We start from the raw sequence: 22,688 nt of genomic DNA on the forward strand, positions 1-22,688 counted from the left end.
CTCCATTTTATATGATCAATTTCTACATTATTAAAAAATGGAAAAAAAGTAAGTAACTACATGAACTATGAAAAACTATTCCAGGAATCAAAGCAACACTTTCAAGGAAAGTATGCAAGATTTTTTTTTTCCCTAGGATATAACTGTTTCAGGGAAGATTTGTACTTATTTTCATAGTTTAAGAGGCTTCATATCCTGCTAACTGACGGCACACAATTTTGTGAAAGGTACAAAAATATGTGAGAAGTTTTAGATATAGCTCACATGTAAAAGCAAAAGGTGATAAAAGGATTAAGGCAACGAATACTTCTGGGTGTAAAAGCACCAGGGGGAGTGAAATGAGAAATTAAAAACTTACACTGCATTTAAACTTTTTAGAAAAGTATTAAGATGCTTAAAATTAGTAATCAGCAACATATACTGTATGTAAATACTGGAAGTAAATAAAACTGGGACTGAAGGAGTTCAAGTATCATAGCACTTTAAACAAAAATGTGATTAGTAGTTTAGCAGTTTGATCATTTATAGTGCTTATTCAAGGAGATCACACTGGGAATAGTCTAAGACTGCTTAGTTTTAGGTATACCCATATGCACACACATCCTGTGATATTTAAGCTTATTTAATAAGCCTTAGGATTTCACAGACACACTTTAAAGAGTAGAACAAAGATTCGTACAATATTAGAAAACTATATACATTATCCACTGACTCACGGGGCTTTCTTCTGCTTTATGTGGAACATGTTGCCCAGAGAAGCTGTGGCTGCCCCATCCTTGGCATTGTTCAAGGCCAGGCCAGATGGGGCTTGGAGCAACCTAGTCTAGTGGAAAGTGCCCCTGCCCATGGCAGAGGGGTTGCAACTAGATGAGCTTTAAGGTTCCTTCCAATCCAAACTGTTCTACGATATTATTAAATAGACTTATCCCCCTAAATCAGAAAACCATCAAAAACTGATCCTGGAATACATCACAGTAAAAGGCATGATACTGCTTTTTACCTCCAGATCCTAGCTGCTTGTAGAATCTGTACTCCAAATGTAGCTGTGGCGCTCTCGACTTCATTGGCTCCTGATTTAAAAACAAAAACATCATTTAAAACAAAGCCCCTCTGCCAAAGCCTGAAAACTAATACAGTTACCTCCTACCAGCCAAACTAACCCTAAGGCTTCCAAGTTACATGAAAAGGTTGAACGTTTCTTCCAAAATGACTGGAAATTAAGCAAGTAAAAAACCTAAACCTCAGTCAGGTGAGACCAGAGCATATAGGGGCACTTACATCTCGTATTGCTCCACAGACCTGGGGTCCAACATGCAAACCCAATCATAGGCCCACAATGGAATAGTTAAACAATAATCTATCTCTCCAAATCATATGGGTAATGTGTCATGCAGCTTTCAAAAGGTGACACTGATAAGCAGCTTAACAGATCAAAAATACTCTCCATAAACCTAGTATACATAATAGCTAAATCTTAATAAAAAAAAGTTTTGCCCTAGGATCTTGGGGGGAGGGGGAGATGGCCACACACAACAACACAAATCTTTCCACCAAAGAGTAATAGTTTAGCAGAAATCAAGTAGCATTATTGTACGCTGTAAATCCAAACCAACAAAAAATGTGTCAGAATAAGTTTTTAAAGCTTTCTTCTCCCCACATAATTTAGGTAAATTAATGAAATCTTAGTTCTGTGTTCTACATACAGATGTAACAGTCTCACAGAATAAAGTGACTGAGATCAAGCACACTAACACACAAACAGCCTAAATGAACGCACTCACTTCTCGAGTATTTCCCTTAGCAGCGTAAAGATACTTATCACAAGATTCTTAAAACAGTTTCCTACATCATCTTTTAGAATATATGCCCAGTTTCTTGCAACAGGTAACATCTTCCAATGCATCCGTATAATCCGGGCATTAACAGCATATTATTGAGTAAGGTGCTCTTTTATGTTATACTACCTTTTTTGTTATACCCTCTTCTCTAGAAACCAACAGCTCATTGCCTGGTGTTGTTTCCCAGTGGCACATCTAGGCCATAGAAAGCATAGGACAATGTGCAACCATGAGAAACTTACTCCTCCTTCTCAACCCATCTCCTTCCAACATGCAGGTGTTTAAAACTGCACTACTATTACAGCCAAGCAGTACAAGTAGTACAAGTAGTCCCTGCTGCTGTACATTTATGCATTTGATTTTGTCAGGATGCCAAAGGTTGTGGCCTAGAAGTAGAGAGGCTCAGTGTAACAGTTTCTAAGATAGATAGATAGAGTAAATAAATAAATAAAATGCAACATATGCTTTTTGTGCTCCAGTGCATTCATTCTAGCTGCACACTGGAATTCTTTGCAAAAAAGGAGCAAGAACTTTTTAAAACAAAGAGGTGCTGATCCTTCACAAACTGAATTACTAAGGCAAGACTAACTGAGCCACCAAAAGCTTGAAGTTTATAACAACACATTTACGGCCAGGTATTAAAGACAGATATCTCTTAACAAAATGCTTCACTGAAAACGTGGGCCTGATCAAATCAGCATAACTATCAACCTTTAGTACTCAGCTTTCAGCGGTGTAAGTAAATCCACTATGAAGCATGCTACTGAAACGTTTTAACCTACTCCAAAACCACACAAGCGTAATTACAAGTTTGTCTTGAGTATTACACAAGCCTGTATACCACTCTCTACACAGTTTCTAAATAAAGCTTGTAATTCTGCCTGCTAAGAAAAAAATATTTTAGTTCATAAAACTGTCTGCTGCATGTCTGCTGAATATAGTAAGACAAGACACTGGCTCATCAGCAGTTTGATTTTGTTCAATTGTACAGTTTTGCCTTCAAGTGATAGTACATTAATAACTTAATTGCTGCTCAATGTTACAAGATGGTCTCACTAGAAGGGTGAAAAATAGCTTGTAGATATTAAACCTATTTAAATAGAAAAAAAAAATCCTAGCGAAAGGAAGCAGCTTCCAATTTTTGACATACACATCTACACATTTTCAAACCAATGCCACCTATTCCAGTCATCAGCAGGGAACAGTTCTGATAAGGCTCCAGAAGGCAAATGTTCTAAAATAGTTAAACAAGTTTACTTGACAAGTGCACACCAGCCAAAGGCTGAAGTTAAACCCTGTCTAGCAGAGAGACAATACTTCTACTCCCTCCAGTAATGGTGAAAAAATGTGGTAATGTGTACTTGTAGTCCATTTACTGGTTAAAAGTCTTCTGGAATTACCTTATTTTTGTAAGGAGGCTTACGTGTCTTCCTTACTGTTGAGTAACTGCAAACATACTAAGGAAATACCTTACTTTCAACACAACTGTAAGCTCTTCACATAAAATTTGTTTTGTTCCTGTACATCTGACTTTGCAGTATTGCGGTGAACTACTTATAAATAAGAAAAGACAGATGGATAAGGATAAATCAAGACAAAGTAAGTTAAATCTTCCACCATAAGAGTGAAGAATACACCACCGTAACTAAACTTTTATGAGTAAGTCTAAAAAGCGACTGAAGAATTAGAATAATGGCAAACAATGGATCTTTTCATTTTTATTAGTATTTTAGCATCTAAAAATAAGTTTGTGAACACATAACTGCTCAAACATCATGTTAATCCCAGAGGACTCAGAAGCCAACTCTTGCTGATACCAAAATAAATTCATGTATTTTGTTTACTTAAAAAAAAACTCAAGTCTTCTTACTGAAATAACCAGAAAGAACTGTTCCAGGATTTTTGTAATGTTCTGTACACGACTTCCACTACGCTACTTTTACATTCAAGTCTAATAACTTCAAAGTTTCTATATTAAAAAAAATAGCTTCTTTTGTCCCAGCAAAACAGCATTTCTCTCTCTCAATGAGGGACTGAGGGTTCTGCTGCCTTCAAAGAACTGATACATAATTTACTAAGCACCAGCTACTTAAGCAGCAGAAACAAAAAAATCCTCAGTTCCTCAGAAAGGTTCTTTTGAACCCAGTGTTTTCTATGCTTTTTTTTCTTTTGTAGGATGCATTCAAACAAAAGGGTAAAGACACCTGAAATGTGAAATCTGTTCTAAGTTCATAATGTGTGGCAGTTTTCTGCAGTTATTTTTGTGCCCAATACAAGGCGCAAACTACTATACAGTTTTCAAGACATGCCACTTCCTTGCTGAAGGGCTCTAAGAAAAGAGGCAGTTTACTTACTCTGACCTTAGGGTTAGAAATTTTCAAGAGCTCTAGCATTAACCCAAAGCACAATATAAACACAGTTAATACTTACTTTTTGTGCTATTAGTAATCCAATGAGAACTCAGTATCTCTCTCTACTTCATACTTTCTTAAGCAACAGGAAACAAAAGCTATTTCCAGGAAAAATACCTTTAAGAGACAGGGCTCTTGTTACAGGAACAGATCAGTTTAATAAACAGAGTTCCACTTGATTTAGATTTACTACAGCCTGCAAGAGAGGTTCTGAAATGGCATCAATCTAGACTGCAATGATTTTGTTGCAACAAAAAAGGATTAAGTAAAACATTAAAAAAAAAAGCCACCACAAAAGCATTCCAGCCTTGGAAACAACCACTATCTTCTTTCCACACCCTCCACTTAGAATTTTAAGGACTAAAATTTTAACAGTTACATAATTAATGAATCAATGAGTTCAAGATTACAAATTAATGAGCAGTACCTCATGCTTGCTATCTTTCACATTAAGACAGAAAGAAAAATAGACCTATTTCCAGAAGCAGATCAAGCAGAATTTCTTTATTTAGTATTTCTGTAGTAGCTAAGCATCCTGCAGAGGAGGTAAGTCTGGGCTATGTAGAAAGTTGTCAAAGGGAAAGGCAAAAAGAATGAGGGAGAGGGAAGAGCTGAATATAGAATAGGAGGTTTAAGTGAAGTAGAGGATTATATAATAGAGGAAGCAAATTTAATAATGAAGAGTGGAGGAAAGGTATAATTCACGTATATCAAACCCTTGCTGAAGAACTACCTGATCACAAGAAACCAATCTGTATATTAATAGACCAGCAGAAACATACAAACACCACTAGACAGTGCACAGCTGATAAAGTCCAGGTCTTAAGGGTTTCATTCCAGTTCTTTAAAAAGTCTATTCCAATCTTTCAAAGCTGAGTATCTGCCCAGACCATGATGAAAGAGCCAGATTAAGAGTAAGATCCTGGGACTGTACCCATTTTACCAGAATAGATATATGCCTTTACATAGAAACTTCATATATTAAAATGCATACATTGTATGACCCTCAGGCCTCACACAAAAAAACTGATTCAACAATTTCCTTAAACCAGTAGGTCATGAAGTTGCCATAAGCATCATAAACAGGAACACACAGGTATAATTTTGTCCATAGGGGAAATATTAACAGAATGTAAAGTTTAAGTCAAAAAAGTAGTTATAAAATCCATTTACATTTAACATCAGAAGCACTCCTGCAAGCTGCTGTATAAATGCAGTCATGCTCTTGAGAGAAACCTATACAATCCTCCCGCACTAGAGTACACTGTTACTGTTTATACACAAAACATCTGGCATAGGTAATGTCTTGCTGCTCAGAAGAAAACAGTAAGTCAGCAACGGAATGCTACCATGATGAATATTATTTTAAGATGCTGCAGGACAGATATTACCACAGCCATACATGCCAAGGATAACTGCGCAAGCTAGAATACATACATAATTCAAGTAACCCATTCAAGTGGGCCAAACCTGAACTATAGAGGTACAAAGCAGAGGAAATTAAGAGTGACTCATTTAGAATAACAAATACTTAACATAGGCCTAACTGCTCTCAAAGCACAAAGGGAATAAACCCAGGGTTACATTTTAAAAGGGAGAGGACTGTACATCACAAGCAAATGCAACCTACCTAGCTGTTAGTAAAAAGTCTTGGCACTGTCTCCAATAGGAGAAAAAAGAAAAAGGAAAAAAAAAGCAAAATTCAACTAAATCCTACTGTTTGATGCAGCTGCCTTTAACAGACTGAACCTTGTAGAGATGAAAGATACAAGAGAAAGAAAAAAAAAAGAGGAAGAACCATATTAAAAGAACCTGCTAGTTCTACCTGATAGCAAATGTATTTTTACCTTACAATGATGATGCAAGCTCCAGTGCTGATTTTCACTGTGATCCCTTCCATCTGTTGTTTATTGCAAAGACACTACAGTTTTTCATACCACTAATGTAAAGAGGATAACTCAAAAAATTAACTACATATTCAGAGTTCAAGCACTAGTACTAAATTACAGACCTACTTTACTACACTGGTCCTCTAGTGACTTTGAAGTAAATTATTCAATAATGATGCATCAAGCTTTTTCTGCAGTTCTAAGATTGAGTAGTCTGGAAACAAAGTAAAAGCTGAAAAGCATCTTTTAATGTTTAAAGGGGCTGAAATAATAGCCGAGTTTATTAATAGTTACATATATAATGAAATGGTTTCACCTAAACCCACTGATCAGATTAAAAAGTTCTCTTGCTCCACATCATGAGGTAATTAGTGATTAAATAAAAATCACTACCTTGCAAACTATGCCTGAATGTGCTTCATAGTAAACAGCCTTTAACTAGAAGAATTTTCAGACCACTTTCAAGTTTTACTAAACATACAGAATAAGTTCAAGATATTTTAAAGCAAAATTAATTTAAATCTGGTGTAACACACACATACACATCCTCAAAACTGCATCCACTGTTTCTCCTTCGAACTGTAAGCTTGAATGCTTTGAAATCTGTTAACTATTTTTGAAATAAAAACTGATATTGCTACACTTGCTTAGAAAAGTATTTACAAATATTTTTCAGGAGTTTGTGGTATGTATTTGTAACACTTTTCAGATTCCCCATCTAAAGCCATGTATTTCTATTTCCATAGTTTACCTTTCACTTTATGGAACCAGAAATTCACCATACTATTCTATGCAAAATTTTCTGTTCTATTGCAGCAAAAGCAAACTAATGGGAGTCCTAAAATTCATTCTATAACAGAAAGACAACAACTGAATTTCACCTTGAAATATACTGGTTACAAAAAAAAGTCATTTACCAAGACGTTAAAAAGTATCCAGGAGCAAAACATGAAGTAAACTGAGTAGTAGGTTGGATGAAAGCATCAGAATTAAAAGAACAATGATGTATTAACAAAGTATCCATATTTACCATGCTTTTAAGTGAAGGAAGCATTTTACACATCATTGCAAATAAAACATGTCTACCAAAACAGATGTACAATTCCAATAATTACAAATTAAAAATATTTTGGGGCAGGAATAAGAGTGTGAAAATAACAGGCAGTCTGCGGAACTTCCAGAGCTTCTCTGTAGTTACCTGAAGTTAGTTAGATTCATGTTAAATTTGGTGTTCCTCTACTTGTTGCATAGAAAAGTAATCTACTAAGATGCCTGCTGAGCTTATCCTTGATGCAGCAGTTAATCATCAACTTCACAAATACAGACATAGCTGTGAGAACAGTGACAATTAACACTGGTTTTATTCAATGTGGACCAAGAATATAATTACTACCATTAACTGCTTTCATCTAGTCAACTGAAAACATACAAGACTATTAAGGATTTCAATTAAGGAAATCAAACCACTATATATGAAAGGAAAAATATGATTAGTTTCTTATCCCAAATACTTAAAAAATTACTTACCATTTTAATTGCCACATATTCATTTGTGTATAGATTTTTTCCTTGAAAAAAAGAATAAAAAATAAAAATGTGAGACACTGGCTTTCCTTTTTAAGTAAAATGCCACTAAAACCTTGAGAAAGCCTTTGAAATATTTTTTGATTGAAGATACTAGGTATCCTAGTAGTGTTAAAAAAAAAAAAAAGTGGCTTTCTTAGCCAGATACCATACTTTGAAGAGAACTTTATTCATAAATAGTAAAAAGTGGCAGTTTCAGCTATTTCGTAATGTTCGCAAAATTTTTATACACTAGAAGAGTTGAAAATTGGTAAACTACTGTAAGTAGAATGTGATTCTATATTTCCATATTTATTGCTGAAAACTGTTCAACATTTATTTTTAAATTATCATATGGGTTTGGAACACCAGACACTGATTAAAGTTAGAATTAACTAGGATTCTTTTTTCCCCCTCAATTCTGTTATTTACTAAGCTTAAAGTTATGACAAACAGGACAAGGATATTAATGAGTTAAATGCTTATACCATTTGGAAAATGAATCTTTTGCTTTTAAAGTGATTTTGTAAGTGGATAAGCATATTTCAACAAGCATTACTTCAAATTGTATGCACTAAGTATCACACAAGCTTTACAGGTGCGGAATTAATAAATAGCAGGCAAAGAAAAAGTAAGTTGTCACTTGTAACACTTTTCAATTATCTACAGTCTTCAAATGACTTTTGTGCACATTATTTTTACTGAGGACCCTTTCTCTTTTCTTGGTACTGTTATTCAGATCTGAATATCCCATGTTTAGCTCAGTTTTGTTAAAGAAAACAGGGAGAAGATCTGGACCAAGGCAAAATGGTTCCTTGTGAAGGCAGTTACATTTACAGCCAAAGACTATGATCTCAGCTCTAACATTTGTGAAATACTTTCACAAAGCTGAAAAACAAATGCATTAAAATCAAATGACTCTTAAGGAATCAACTTTACAAGCACAAAGTTACCTGAGGACTCTACAATACTAAACATAGTATCAGCAGAGGCAGCATGCCCTAATCTGGCCACTGAAAGCATGGATAATTCCAAGACCTACCCATGGACTCAAGCTGAAATCCAGACATCTTCAGCTATTTCTTATAGTCACTTGAGTTATGTTTTCAACAAAAAGTGTGCTTTGTTTGAAGCACAACTTCACTGCTTTAACAACTTGATTCCTCATTTAAGTTTTTAAGATTCAACCCTAAGATACATGCTCAAAACATATTCCTGTTTGCAGTACATAAAACAAAGTGCTTGTGTACATCTCTGTAGGAAGGATGCCCACTTTAAGTTACTTGCTACTGTTATGTAAATGCAAAAATAAATTTAAATCAGAATCTGTAATACCACTTTTAACTCCTGCTTTCATAAACTTACATTTAAAACATTTTGCCCCACAAGTAACAACAGTACATATTTGAAATATCTGCTATATATGCAAATAAAGCAGACATTGAAAAAAAAGAAAGGCTGCACTTGTCCTGGTGGCTGATGCAGGACAGTACACTACACTATTAGTTTCCTCCTCTTTCTTTTACTTATTTGTCTTATTCTATTTCAGGACTGTCAGACTTTAAGTCTTAACTACTTCAATATTGTATTTAGAATTAAATAGATTATTTCACTGTATCTGCTGCAAGCAAATAAGTTAATTTGATATTGATCTGAAATAGTCAACTCTGTACATTGTGACCAAGATAACAGACAGGAAAAAAATTAATTTCATTATTTTACAGTTGCCTTCAGTAGTAAATGTGACATTACTGGTTGATTTAGTCCATGGAGTGGTTTAAAAGAAAAATTAATAATTCAAAGCCAGTTTAGAAAAGTTTAGGGAAAGCTGAAGGCAGTTTCAGCTTGACTTGTGACCCGCAGTGGCACATAACACTGTAAAGGTCAAAATATATCTATCTTGTTTAACTATTAATAGGAGTAACAAGAGTACCACTTATTGAGATTGTGTTAAATTCACTATCCTCAGTCAGAGCTCCAGCAATGTTATCTTTCATGTCTCTACAGTATTAATAAGCTAAACTTGTTTACATTCTGAGTCAGACTTGATAAGGCCCCCAGAAAGCACTATACTAAAAACATGTTACATTTTATGCAAGCACTATACTAAAAACGTCTGAAGGACAATGAGTAGTAGTTCTACCAGAGGCAGAAAATCAACAGAAACACAAAAGCTACACAGCCCTCCACCCTATTTTCTAATCCATCTCTCTTTAAAGCTTGAAGCAGTGCACTAACTCAAGACTTCCAGCAATACTGGAATAAAATTATGTCAAGTTACATTTACTAACACATCCAGAATCCCAGCTCTTGAAAACCCTGACTAATCATACTATCATATGTAAATTCAAGCCCCCCAAACTAAATATATATTCTTCCAAAAGCACACACCCACCATGTAGTCTCTATTTTATCAATCAGTGGGGAACTAAATGCCTGAATTACCTATCTCCCAGATTCTCTCTACAGATTCTCAGAACCCCCTGTGTAACAGCAGCTCACTCTGCAGCCTCACTACAGTGTGGCTGATGGAAAGCAAATCAAGAAATCCACGTGCTTGCTCCTATTAAAAACACTGGAGCAGCTCCTACATGAGACCTCCAAACCACAGTTCTGTAAGCTCCTACAGCAGGGGATGCGTTTCACATACACCTAGCTCCAACTACACCTAAACAAACTGCTTCAGGAGCCAGGAAAGGTAGTAAGATACACTAACCATGAAGTAATTTCCAGCATCTTGAAAAAAGCAACTGACTGAATTTAGAATAGCATAGCACATATTTACAGAAAATTTTTAGTCCCAGAAATGCTACTGCTACAGAGATTCTTATGTGATAGAACTTGCCCTTGCCAAGGTCAAGTCAGAAAAGACCTGCAAGGCAAATTTAATCTATCTGAAGCCTGAAAGTAGCTTGAAGAGCTATACTGTGTATTCATGTAGACATTTTCATGCCTGGACTGCATAAAATGGTCTCAAATAACATAAACTGAAATAATAAAAAAAGAAACTTACCTAACCGTAGTTCTCCAAAATTACCACATCCAATTTTTTTACCAACTCTGAAGTTTGGGCCAACCATTAGCACTCCAGAATTCGAAGAACCAGTTCCACGTGGATTATGGCCTGATCTCCCACTAGGCCGTGCCATTCTTTCATCTGGCTTGTCCTTGTCTTTCTTTTTATTGTCCATGCCAAGTTTATGGTACTCCACCTTGATTTCTTCTTCCTTTTAAAAATCAGCATAAGCAAATTCCAGTTGGACAATGTGAGGACGAAAACATGACTAGTGAAGTGCCCAGCTGATTACTGGCAGTAAGCAGTCAACAGCAGTGTGTTCATCCCATTCACAAAACTTTGGTAGTATCTGTAGTAAAAACATATCTCCAGAATGCACACCACCAGCAATATTTACTAGTTTTTAGAGGAATTCTGTTAAAAGAAAAACACAGTTGTTCAGTACAGTAAAAATCTTGTACAAATCCACCTCCCTTCAACTAGTCATACAATTGAGCTATAACTCATTATATTTGCTTTACCTTCATGAAAAGCATGAAGATCCTTCATGAAAAGCACTATTGTAAGGTTAAAGTCTCTGATTGTAGCCTTCATCTTTCTAGCAAGAGATACTAGCATAACTGAAGAGAGCTAAAAATTCTCAAGGTTTAATGAAACAGTTGAAAAAAATAAAACACAAACAAAGAAAGAAAACCCCATGATAAAACACAAGCCCTACAAAACTACTTCCTGAGTAGGTAAACACACTTAAAATTTACATTTAGACACTCATCACATCTTATGCCAGCTCTGCAAAAGAAAGCATTTTATCTCTTGTTCCTCCCCCTGACCAAGTAATATCTGTTGATCTAAGGAAATGCTCAAGCTGCACAGCTATTGAAGATACAGAAAGATACTCTAACTTCAAACAATTCCACTATCTTTTCTGAATTATAACTTTGGAGATGCACAATTTATGAATGCATGACAGGGACATTTCAGTTCTTTCAGTAACTCCTACAGTCCTTTGCCCCACTTAATTCATATATTTGCTTCCCCACTCCCCTTGTCCACCATTTGGCATTATTATCTAGACACTAATTCCAATACAGATTTCAGCAAAAGCATAGTAGTAAGCTGATACAATAAAGAATGCCAAAAAATCCCAAGAAACCTTTTATTTTTGTGTTATCCAAAACTATAGCAGATATTGTTTTCTATTTGCCAACAGTGGTTTAAAACCCCAAAATTAAGAAGACAGTTGGCTACTAGATGGGAAAAATTTCAGGGTAAGTTAAATATCTGTTCATAACTATTTTGCTACATTTGCTTCAATGCCAAGAATACACTGCAGTAAAAAAAAAACAACAAACCTCTAAAAAGAATGTAATTTGTGTGCTGCCTATTTTAAAGATAGTAATCAGCAGCATATTTTAAACCCTTTGATCTTAAGACCCCTTAATTTCTTAAATCCATTTCTCATAAAGTCATTACTCCCATCATAGCTTATTACAACATTTAAAAAAAAAATCAAAGAGCCAGTAAAGATACCAAAGAATATGAACAACCATAAAAATAATAGCATCTTCTGAATCATGAATATTCACAGCAGGGTCGTAACTAGGCAATATTTTAAAACCACTAAATCAACAGCTGACCAACATATAACCTGTACAATTAAAACTTGGTTTGAAAACAACCGAAAAACATAATTACAGGCTCCAGCCCAAGCAGACTTAATCCAAAGGAAAGGATTTCAGCAGTGAGTCATGAATGCAGTGGTGTGGTATGGAATACACAGAGGCATTTAAGATAAAAACACAAGCATGTTTGGCTACAATATAATCCTGACAGTTCAAGCACCACTACTAGATACCCTAAAATCCCTTTCCAAACCACTGATCTTAGAGGAATATACTCGGGGGGGGGGGGGGGTAATAGGCAAATTTTTTCTCATTCACTATGCTACAAAATCTAAGGAAAAAATAGGAAAACTAGAAATGGAGTGTGTTAAGGTAGAACTTCAAGAGCACCATTTAGTACTTAGAAAGAAGGCCAGTACATTTAATGCATCAGAATGCATAAAATACCAAAGAAAACAGACTTATGTTCTGTATCTCACTGGCTCTCCAGGAAGAAATAACAAGGTACACAACCCTAGCATCTTTAGTGCCAATACAAAGGTTTCATGGCAGATACAAGAAATTCACCTAAACACAGCATATTAGTGTAATCACCAAAGAGTAAAAAAAAAAGCAGAGTTACTAACACAATGCTTTGGTAACCTCAGGAGCAGTCGAACCCAAACTGTCACTATTTTCCACATACCAAAATCCAAACAACGAAAGACACATTGGAACAGCGAAAGGTTCTAAGAGCTCATACTAACGGGCTCCACAAGAGAACACAAGGACTACAGAGGGGACTGGGTGAGCAGGCAAGCCAGGAGAAATCCAAATCCAATTTCAGAGCTAATAGGATTCTTAGCTTTTAAGTTTTCCTTAGCTTACCTGAAAGCACATATATAATATCACATGTCAAACAAATTTTAAACTGTTCTTCTATCACATAACAACTTCATCGTAGAAGCATAACACAGTCCTCGTTTTCTCATTTATTTCAGATTTTCCCTTTTGGTCTTTGTATTTAAATATCACCTGAGCATAGCATGTAGCTCATTGAGCAGAAAACTTTGCTATAACAGGCTGGGTGCTGAGAAGTCATCAGCAACATGGACTAGCAAACAGGCAACATGAGGACAAAGGGTATGAGAAATCCAGTAGCAGCACTAAGGCAGTAGTGATCTCTTAAAGCAGTTGTAAACCAAAGAGAGTCTATTATCACTGGAAAAGCTTCCAGTCTCACACTGTTTCAGCTCATGTCGCCAAGCTGGAAACTCAAAGCCAGATTATTTAGTATTTGTCCAAAGCATTATTAGCTGCTCCAAATGCATGCTTGTCCAGAAGAACCCTAGCAGTCAAGAAGACACTGAAGCTTTGCCAGTAAGATATTAATTTGCACAATACAAGTTTTTTTACCGATCTATAATCATAGAAAGAGCTTTACTTTCTAAAGTATGAACGATAACCAAGCCACCCCTTAATAGTTGCCAGATGAAGACTTGAAATATATTTAGAATCTTCATTTTAAAAATATCTTACGTGCACACCCAAATACCTTTTTCCACAATACAACAATTTGTAAGATAATTTATTAATTGAAACAGCCAATTTGGAACAGAATGCTGTCTAAGAAACTATTGCCAGTATTTTTTAATTCCAGTCTTCATTCTGAAACAGAAGTTACAGTAGGGAAGTTTTAGTTTCAAAAACTGAGTTCAGTTATGACAAATCTCTTTTTGCACTTCCCCCCCGTTTTGTTTAATCTTTATCTTTAGTGAGGCGTCCATCCAGATATTCTCTCACAGAATCACAGAATCCCAAGGGTTGGAAGGGACCTCAAGAGATCATCTGGTCCAACCCCCCTGCAAGAGCAGGGTAACCTAGAGTACATCACACAGGAACTTGTCCAGGCGGCCCTTGAATATCTCCAATGTGGGAGACTCCACAACCCCCCTGGGCAACCTGTTCCAGTGCTCTGTCACTCTCACAGTAAAGAAGTTCTTCCTGATGTTAACGTGGAACCTTCTATGCTCCAGTTTACACCCACTGCCCCTTGTCCTATCACTGGATATCACTGAAAAAAGCCTAGCTCCATCATCCTGACACCCACCCGTTACATATTTGTAAACACTGATGAGGTCACCCCTCAGTCTCCTCTTCTCCAAGCTGAAGAGACCCAGCTCCTTCAGCCTCTCCTCATAAGGGAGGTGTTCCACTCCCTTAATCATCTTTGTGGCTCTGCGCTGGACTCTTTCAAGCAGTTCCCTGTCCTTCTTGAACTGAGGGGCCCAGAACTGGATGCAGTATTCCAGATGCGGCCTAACCAAGGCAGAATAGAGGGGGAGGAGAACCTCTCTTGACCTACTAACCACACCCTTTCTAATGCACCCCAGGATGCCATTTGCCCTCTTGGCCACAAGGGCACATTGCTGGCTCATGGTCATCCTCCTATCCACCAGGACCCCCAGGTCCCTTTCCCCTTCGCTACTTTCCAGCAGGTCAGTCCCCAGCCTGTACTGGTACATGGGGTTGTTCTTCCCCAGATGCAAGACTCTACACTTGCCCTTGTTGAATTTCATCAAATTTCTCCCCACCCAACTCTCCAGCCTGTCCAGGTCTCGCTGAATGGCAGCACAGCCTTCTGGTGTGTCAGCCATTCCTCCCAGTTTAGTGTCATCAGCGAACTTGCTGAGAGTACACTCGGTTCCCTCATCCAGGTCGTTGATGAAAATATTAAACAGCACTGGTCCCAGCACCGACCCCTGAGGCACTCCACTAGTCACAGACCTCCAGCTAGATTCTGCACCATTGACCACAACTCTCTGCCTTCTTCCTTCCAACCAGCTCTTGATCCACCTCACCACCTGATCGTCAAGCCCACACTTCCTTAGCTTATCTATGAGAATGCTGTGGGAGACAGTATCAAATGCCTTACTGAAATCAAGAAAAACCACATCTACTGCTCTACCATCATCCCTCCACCTAGTCACTTCTCATAGAAGGCTATAAGGTTGGTCAAACATGACTTCCCCCTCATAAAACCACTCCCCCTTCTCACTGGAGAACCAGTAAGATACTCCCCCTCCTCAAAAGGAGAAGAAAATAAGATGAAAGAGCTCATGGTCAAGATCAGGACAGGGAGATCACCCACCAATTACAGTCACAGGCAAAACAGACTAAACTTGGGTAAGATTTATTGCCAATTAAAATCGGGTAAGATAGTAAGAAACAAAAACGAAGGTTTGAAAGCACCTTTCCCCCACACCCCTTCTTCCCTGGCTCAACTTCATTCCTTTATTTCCCACTCCTCTACACCCCATCCCCTTCTATAAGTAGCAGAGGGGACAGGAAATGGGGGGTTATAGTCAGTCCATAACAGCACCTCTCTGCTGCTCCTTCCTCCTCCTGCTCCTGTTCCCCTGCACCAGCTTGGGGTCCCTCCACAGGAGACAGCCCTTCAAGAATTGCTTCAGCATGGGTCCTCACCATGCAGCACAATTCCTGCCAGAAAACCTGCTCAGTGTGGGCTCTTCACAAGCCATCGCTCCTGCCAGGAGGCTGCTGTGGCATGGACTCTCCATGCGCTGCAGCTTCCTTCAGGATCTATCCACCTGTTCTGGTGTGGGGTCCTCCATGGGCTGCAGTGTGAATATCTGCTCCACTGTGGAACACCATGGGCTTTAGGGACACAGACTGCTTCACCATAGTATGCACCATGGGCTGCAGGAGAATCTCTTCTCTCATGCCTGGAGCACCTCTTCCTCTCCTTCTGCACTGGCCTTAGCGTCTGCAGGACTGTTTCTCTCACAGCTGCTGTGAAGCCTTTTTTATCCTTTCTTGAATGTTTTTCTGCAGATGCCATCATCTTCACTGTTGGGCTTAGCTGTGCCCTGCAGCATGTCCAGCACAGGACAGCCCTGGCCTCTCCTCACAGATGCCACTGCAACCCCCCTACCAGCACCTCAGTGCAGACACCCAATGGATTTACAAACTCACAACTTGCACCTTTCAAATTTGTAAAGTTTCAGAACCTGTAACTGCTTTTTGAAAGCCACAAGTGCTTTCCTTAGAATAGCCTACCACACACTTTTCAGTTTAAGTATCCAGTGCTTCCAGAACATTTGTGTCTGCACTCAGACCCATCACAAGCTGCTTGCCAAGTGGCACTTTAAAAACTGAGAATGCATTAATAGGAAAGATAAGCTATAATGCATTCAAGGGATAAACATAAGCATTAGCTTCAGTATTCACTAAGTAGCTTAGTTTTGCAAATAATACTATCATTTTGAGAGCAAATCACAAAGCAGAAAAAAACACCCTAATAAAACCCAATAGAATACTTTAGAGTAAGTAGTAAATAAACTGAGTACTGAATTCTTTAAAAAAAAAAACCTCATGTTTAAGTACCACTTTATTGACTGCTTCACTTATATTTAAGACAATACTGCATGAAACCAAATACCTTAAAAATGTACACTTCAGTTTCCAAAAATGCACCTATTACATGGACAAATCTGCTTACGGTAACCTACGCCTCCCCACTTCTGCTGATGAATCAACAGATATATCAATTACCCTACAGGTATGCTTTCTTATATGGACTGAACTTAGCACCTTCTATCACATTCCTGCTAAACAAACACTGTAAGCACACAGACTCAATTTGAAGTTCTAGAAAGCAGGCATTCTTTATTGCAGCGCTGGGCACTCACACAAATCATTTTGAAAAGGTGAGCACGCCTGGAGTCTACAAGCGGCATCCATATATCCAATGAACTTACGCATACTTACAACCTTTCTGGGAAATGCTTTATATATTCACCAGATTTCCTGGAACTAATTTTAATGTGCATGTGCATTTTAACTACACATGTGCTTTCTTGCTGAGTGGTGGTATTGAAGGGTCTTTGGTGGTTGCTGATAGTCTTCCTCACTGCGTCCACTGACTGTCCTCTGTGTTTATGCATGTGGAAAAGACTCTTGTGAATTACTTAACATCTGTGTCTGCATTTTAGGTCAGTTTTTTCCAATTTGCTTCTTATTTCTTTATCTTAAGGAACTGGCCCCATCTGTCTTAGTCATTCCTTTCTTATTTTCACACCCACTTACTACAGGGGGTGGATCTGGCCCCATTTGTATTGGTTACTCCTTCCTTACCTTCAAAGGCTACCCTTGTTTTATGCATACCCCAAGGCTGCACCAGCTAATCTTGCTCTCAGTAGAGCAGTCCCAGTTTACAACCTATCATCTTGCTCTCATCAACAGAGCTGTCCCAATTTACAACCTAACATCTTAGCTTACAATTAACAGAGAGGTTTTCATTTGCAATTTAGCATTTTAGCTTACAAGAGCACATAAGACTGTCTTCATATTCCTGTACGGCTCCTGTACAATATTTTATGAAGTATTTACCTTAGAAATACCAAAGGCATTCATGGTTTTATTTATTTACACTGCACTTACCTATGACAGAGTTACACTGTTGATGGCAGTGTCTTTTCACCATAATGGTCACATTCTAGGGGAAAATCAGGCTATTGGATTACATAGCCAGAAAAGTAATTAGATCTTAATTAGAAATTAGATCTACAACCCATATAGGTTGAGGATAAAAGATGAAACAGACTAGAAGAGCCACAAGGAAGCACTGAGAGTAACTGAGATGCAAAAATCAACAGCAGCTAATAGAGGTGTTATTTATTTGATGGAACTTAATAGATTTTTTTAACCACTGTAGAGAGACTAGATGAAAAGCAAGGAGAGGACCAGTGAAGACAAGCAAGAGTGAAGACATTAGCTAGACACGTTTCAGTTGACTTACAGCAGCTACACACCTAACACCTGCTCAGTTTTAGAAACATAAATGAAAATCAATTGCAAAAGACAGCCAGGCTACTGGTTCATGTCAAAACATGACTTAAATACAGAACATATAGCCAAATTAACCAAAAAAATACAATCTTATCCACAGGACTATACTAATACCATCCCAAAACAAATTCCCAATTTGCAATGAAGAAGTACGTGAGGACAACTGCATTTGTTGGGCCCATACAGAATTAACTATTGCTGCCAGTACTGGCTTTACCACATTTGATGTAAGAAGTCAAAGGCAAAACTTATCAGCTTGGATTCACCAACACATTAGTGTAACTGAACTGCTAACTCTGGAAATACAGTAGTTACTCCTAGCTCAGCAGGATTTGCTCAGTTCTCTACTCCATTAAATGAACATGCTATAATTAACCTACAAGCATTACCCCTTTCAAACTTTTGTACACTTGACCTCACAACTTCATTAATGTTCATTCTGGATTGCAATCGGTGATTAAATACTTCTTCAACAAAGCCAAGGCAAGAACTTAAGGGATCATTCCCTTAAGACTGTATAATGGTTTGATAAGCAATTTAGTGATATTTGAAGACAGACAGACAGCTACTTCTTTGAAGGGACATTTTTACAGAATAGGTTTTACATATCAGTGATTTGCACACAAAGCTTGCCTTCTTAATAGATGAGGAGATTCCAACTTGGAAAATCCAGCCTGTTTGAAATGCCTGTTTTGCACTCTCTCTGCTGCATAAAATTCTACATGACGAATGAGTTTTAACAGAACTATACAGGTGTGTAAACAAAAAAAAATCTTTCAATTCACCACCACACTCTATTTTTTGTGTAAACTGATGTTGTGCAGTTGTATAATTCTAAAGAACTCAGAACTCTGAAAACTCTGTAATAATACACACAGAACTAAACATACAGAAATTAAGTAAATATCTCTCTTCCAAATGAATTCACTGTAGGAAAAATTAAGGGTTTTTTTCCTCTAGCAAATAGATTATGATCTCTGAATGATTTATACTTGAAGAATATTTACTTAAATAACTAAGGAAAACTGCCTGAAGGAACTAACAAAAACAATGTAATATTACATACACGGTGAATAAATGGGTGAGAAAAACATATTCAGGTTCTATTCTGTTTTCTGTTCTATTATACACTCATACATTCAACAGCTTTGTTGCTATTGCTCCAAATTCACACATCACCCAAAAGAAAAAATTATATATTTAGGAAACATATACTGCTATAGAAAATCCATGAAGCAAAACTATCTTTACCTAAACTGACACTGGATAAATTTTCCATTAAATCTTCTTAATCTTTTCCTCCTTGATTCAGTATTCAAAACCTAACAGAGCAGTGCAACACCAACTATAAGAAAATAGGGTAATTACAAAAAGTCCCAAAAGTTCCACCAAATTTTCTAATCATATTTGTATTAAAGTTCTCGTTTTTCAAGTGCCCTGGTAACAACTGCCAGTTCTTTAGGTTGCATCACTACCAAAGATCATAATCATCCACTCAAACTGTCACACCTGCTGGTGAAAAAAAAAGAAAAAAAGCCCCATTTGGTCTGGCAATTTTAAAGCACTGTTTACTTTTATCATCACACAAGTATCTCATATTTCTTGCACAGCCACACTCATGTACAAACATTCCCTTCAAAGTTTCCTTTACAGTCAAAGTCAGGTTACTGCCAGAAAAAGGCAGGCTGCAAAAATTCAGATTCTCATTTTGGCACACAGGAAGCCGCACCACCTAGGTAACATTTTGGACATCTCTAGAATACAAAGATATCTTTCTACACTTCTCTCTGGATATCAGCTGAAAACATCCCAATTAACACTACTAGATCATATGCCATACAAGCACCCTACTCTGCTGATGTGTGATGAAAATTTTCTAGAACCCAATATAAGTAAGGATAAAATACTAACTCATTTAACCACCTTATTAATACAACTCTGAAATGATTGAGCCTGCAGCAGCACCACCACTGTAATTAATTGCAAGTTTGTATATTCTGACATTAACATTCTAATGTGCAAGTCACCTCTGAAATAAAAACTTAGTAGCTACTTCATTCCTCTTTCATGTTCCAGATTTACTTTTAAATAAAACTATTAAGACAATATTAAATGTGCTAAATAAAATATTCCACTGTCCAGAAGTGATAAAGCTAAATGAAACATGCAACTGTAACTGCTCCCTTAAGTATCAGTCACACTAACTACAAATAGTAGCCTGGGGAACATAAAGGACTACAGAGCCCTGGGAGAGGTGGCTAACAGCGCTGGAGCTCAGTATTCTCATCTATTCTCCAGGATACAGGGGAGGAATTAAAAAAAAAAACTAAGAGGATTAGCCAGGTTAATAAATGGTTAAAAGGGTGGTGTCACAGTCAGGGGTTTGGGTGTCTTGAACACTGGACCCAAGTTTGTAGGCCAGGTCTAGCGGGGGCTAGTGGAGCTGGTCTGATAAAGAAGGGCAGTTTTGGAAGGAGGCTTGCCAGACTGGTTAAGGAGGCTTTAAACTAGATGTGTTGGGGGAGGGGGGCATCATTCCATCCCAGCACACCCAGTCAGTTGCAGCACCTACAATGAATTCTCAGAGCAATGCAGAGATATTCCGGCTGCTCCAGGCAATGAGCCGGCTTCATTTGGAGCTCAGCTCAGATGCCTCTATACAAATGCCCGTAGCATGGGGAACAAACAAGAGGAATTAGATGTATGCTCGTCTACGGGGGTATGACATTATAGGCATCACAGAAACATGGTGGGATGGCTCCTATAGGTGGAGTGTTCGAATGGAAGGTTACAGACTCTTTAGAAAAGACAGGCCTGGCCGGCGCGGAGGGGGAGTTGCCCTTTATGTTAGGGATACGCTGGAGAGTATGGAACTCTGTCTGGGGACAGGTGAGCAGATAACAGAGAGCTTGTGGGTGAGGGTTAAAGGGAAAACAGCGATGGGAGACATTACTGTGGGGATCTGTTACAGACCGCCTCATCAAGAGGAATCTGCGGATGAAGCACTCTATAGGCAGATAGGAAAAGCCTCACGCTCACAGACCCTGGTTCTCATGGGTGACTTCAACCACCCTGACATCTGTTGGAATGACGGTATGGCCCAGCACAAGCAATCCAGGAGGTTCCTCGATTGTGTGGAAGACAACTTCCTTCTGCAAGTAATAGAGGAACCGACAAGGAGAGGTGCCATGCTTGACCTCGTGCTCACCAACAGGGAAGGGCTCGTTGGAAATGTGGCACTCCAGGGCAGCCTTGGATGCAGCGACCACGAGATGGTTGAATTTGAGATCCTTAGGACAGTGAGAAGAGCGTGCAGCAAGCTCACTGCCCTAGACTTCAAAAAAGCAGACTTCGGCATCTTCAGGAACTGCTTAGTAAGGTTCCATGGGATATAGCCCTAGAGGGCAGGGGGGCCCAAGACTCTTGGTTGATATTCAAGGATCACCTGCTACAAGCTCAGGAGTGTTGCATCCCAACTAGAAGGAAGTGCAGCAGGAGGGCCAGGAGACCTCCTTGGATGGATAAGGAGCTGCTGAGGAAAATTCAAATGAAAAAAGAGTTTTATAGAAAGTGGAAGCAAGGACAGGCAGCCTGGGAAGAGTACAGGGATGTTGTCTGGGAAGCGAAGGACCAGGTTAGGAAAGCTAAGGCCCAGTTAGAATTAAACTTGGCTAAGGATATCAAGGATAACAGGAAGGGATTCTACAGGTACATAGCAAATAAAAAACAGACTATGGAGAATGTAGGCCCCCTCAGGAAGCTCTCAGGTGAACTAGCTACACAGGATTTGGAGAAGGCTGAGGTTCTGAATGATTTCTTTGCTTCGGTCTTCTCTAGCAAAGGCTCTGACTGCACCACCCATGTCTTGGAAAGCAGACACAGGGATTGTGAGAATGAAGACCTTGGGCCCACTGTAGGAGAGGAATTGGTTCGAGACCATCTCAAAAATCTGAACGTGCACAAGTCCATGGGGCCTGATGAAATCCATCCGCGGTCCTAAAGGAGCTGGCAAATGCAGTTGCTAAGCCGCTGGCCATCATATTTGAAAAATCATGGCAGTCAGGTGAAGTTCCTGACGACTGGAAAAAGGGAAATATAACCCCCATTTTCAAGAAGGGGAAAATGGATGACCCAGGGAATTACAGACCAGTCAGTCTCACCTCTGTGCCTGGCAAAATCTTGGAGCAGATTCTCCTGGAAGGCATACTAAGGCATATGAAAACAACAAGGCGCTTGGTGACAGCAGCATGGCTTCACTAAGGGGAAATCCTGCCTGACCAATTTGGTGGCCTTCTATGATGGGGCTACAGAACTGATGGACAGGGGTAGAGCAGTTGATGTCATCTACCTGGACTTGTGTAAAGCGTTCGACACTGTCCCACATGACATTCTTGTCTCTAAATTGGAGAGACATCAATTTGATGAATGGACCACTCAATGGATAAAGAAGTGGCTGGATGGCCGCACACAAAGAGTTGTGGTCAATGTCGCAATGTCCA

At 38.4% G+C, this 22,688-nt stretch overlaps 1 protein-coding gene across 7 annotated transcripts in view; it reads right to left on the bottom strand.

Annotated features, from left to right (window-relative positions):
- Positions 1–11,127, bottom strand: part of CSNK1G3 (casein kinase 1 gamma 3) — a 58,192-nt gene extending 47,065 nt beyond the window's left edge. For 6 of the 7 annotated variants that reach the window (XM_061346031.1, XM_061346029.1, XM_061346028.1 and 3 more), the window contains exons 1-3: positions 10,715–11,127; positions 7,666–7,706; positions 1,001–1,070 (exon numbers count right to left, since the gene is read on the bottom strand). In XM_061346031.1, the coding sequence (XP_061202015.1) occupies positions 1,001–1,070; positions 7,666–7,706; positions 10,715–10,892 (289 nt within the window). In that variant the 5' untranslated portion in view covers positions 10,893–11,127. The remainder of the gene's footprint in view (positions 1–1,000; positions 1,071–7,665; positions 7,707–10,714) is intronic. The other variant, XM_061346030.1, reaches the window with a different exon arrangement.
- Between the last annotated feature and the right edge of the window lie 11,561 nt (positions 11,128–22,688).

This window comes from Neopsephotus bourkii, unplaced genomic scaffold (assembly GCF_033783945.1).
Source record: "Neopsephotus bourkii isolate Nb327-2 ecotype Australia unplaced genomic scaffold, CSIRO-AGI_Nbou_v1 NB_256, whole genome shotgun sequence".
NCBI lineage: Eukaryota > Metazoa > Chordata > Aves > Psittaciformes > Psittacidae > Neopsephotus > Neopsephotus bourkii.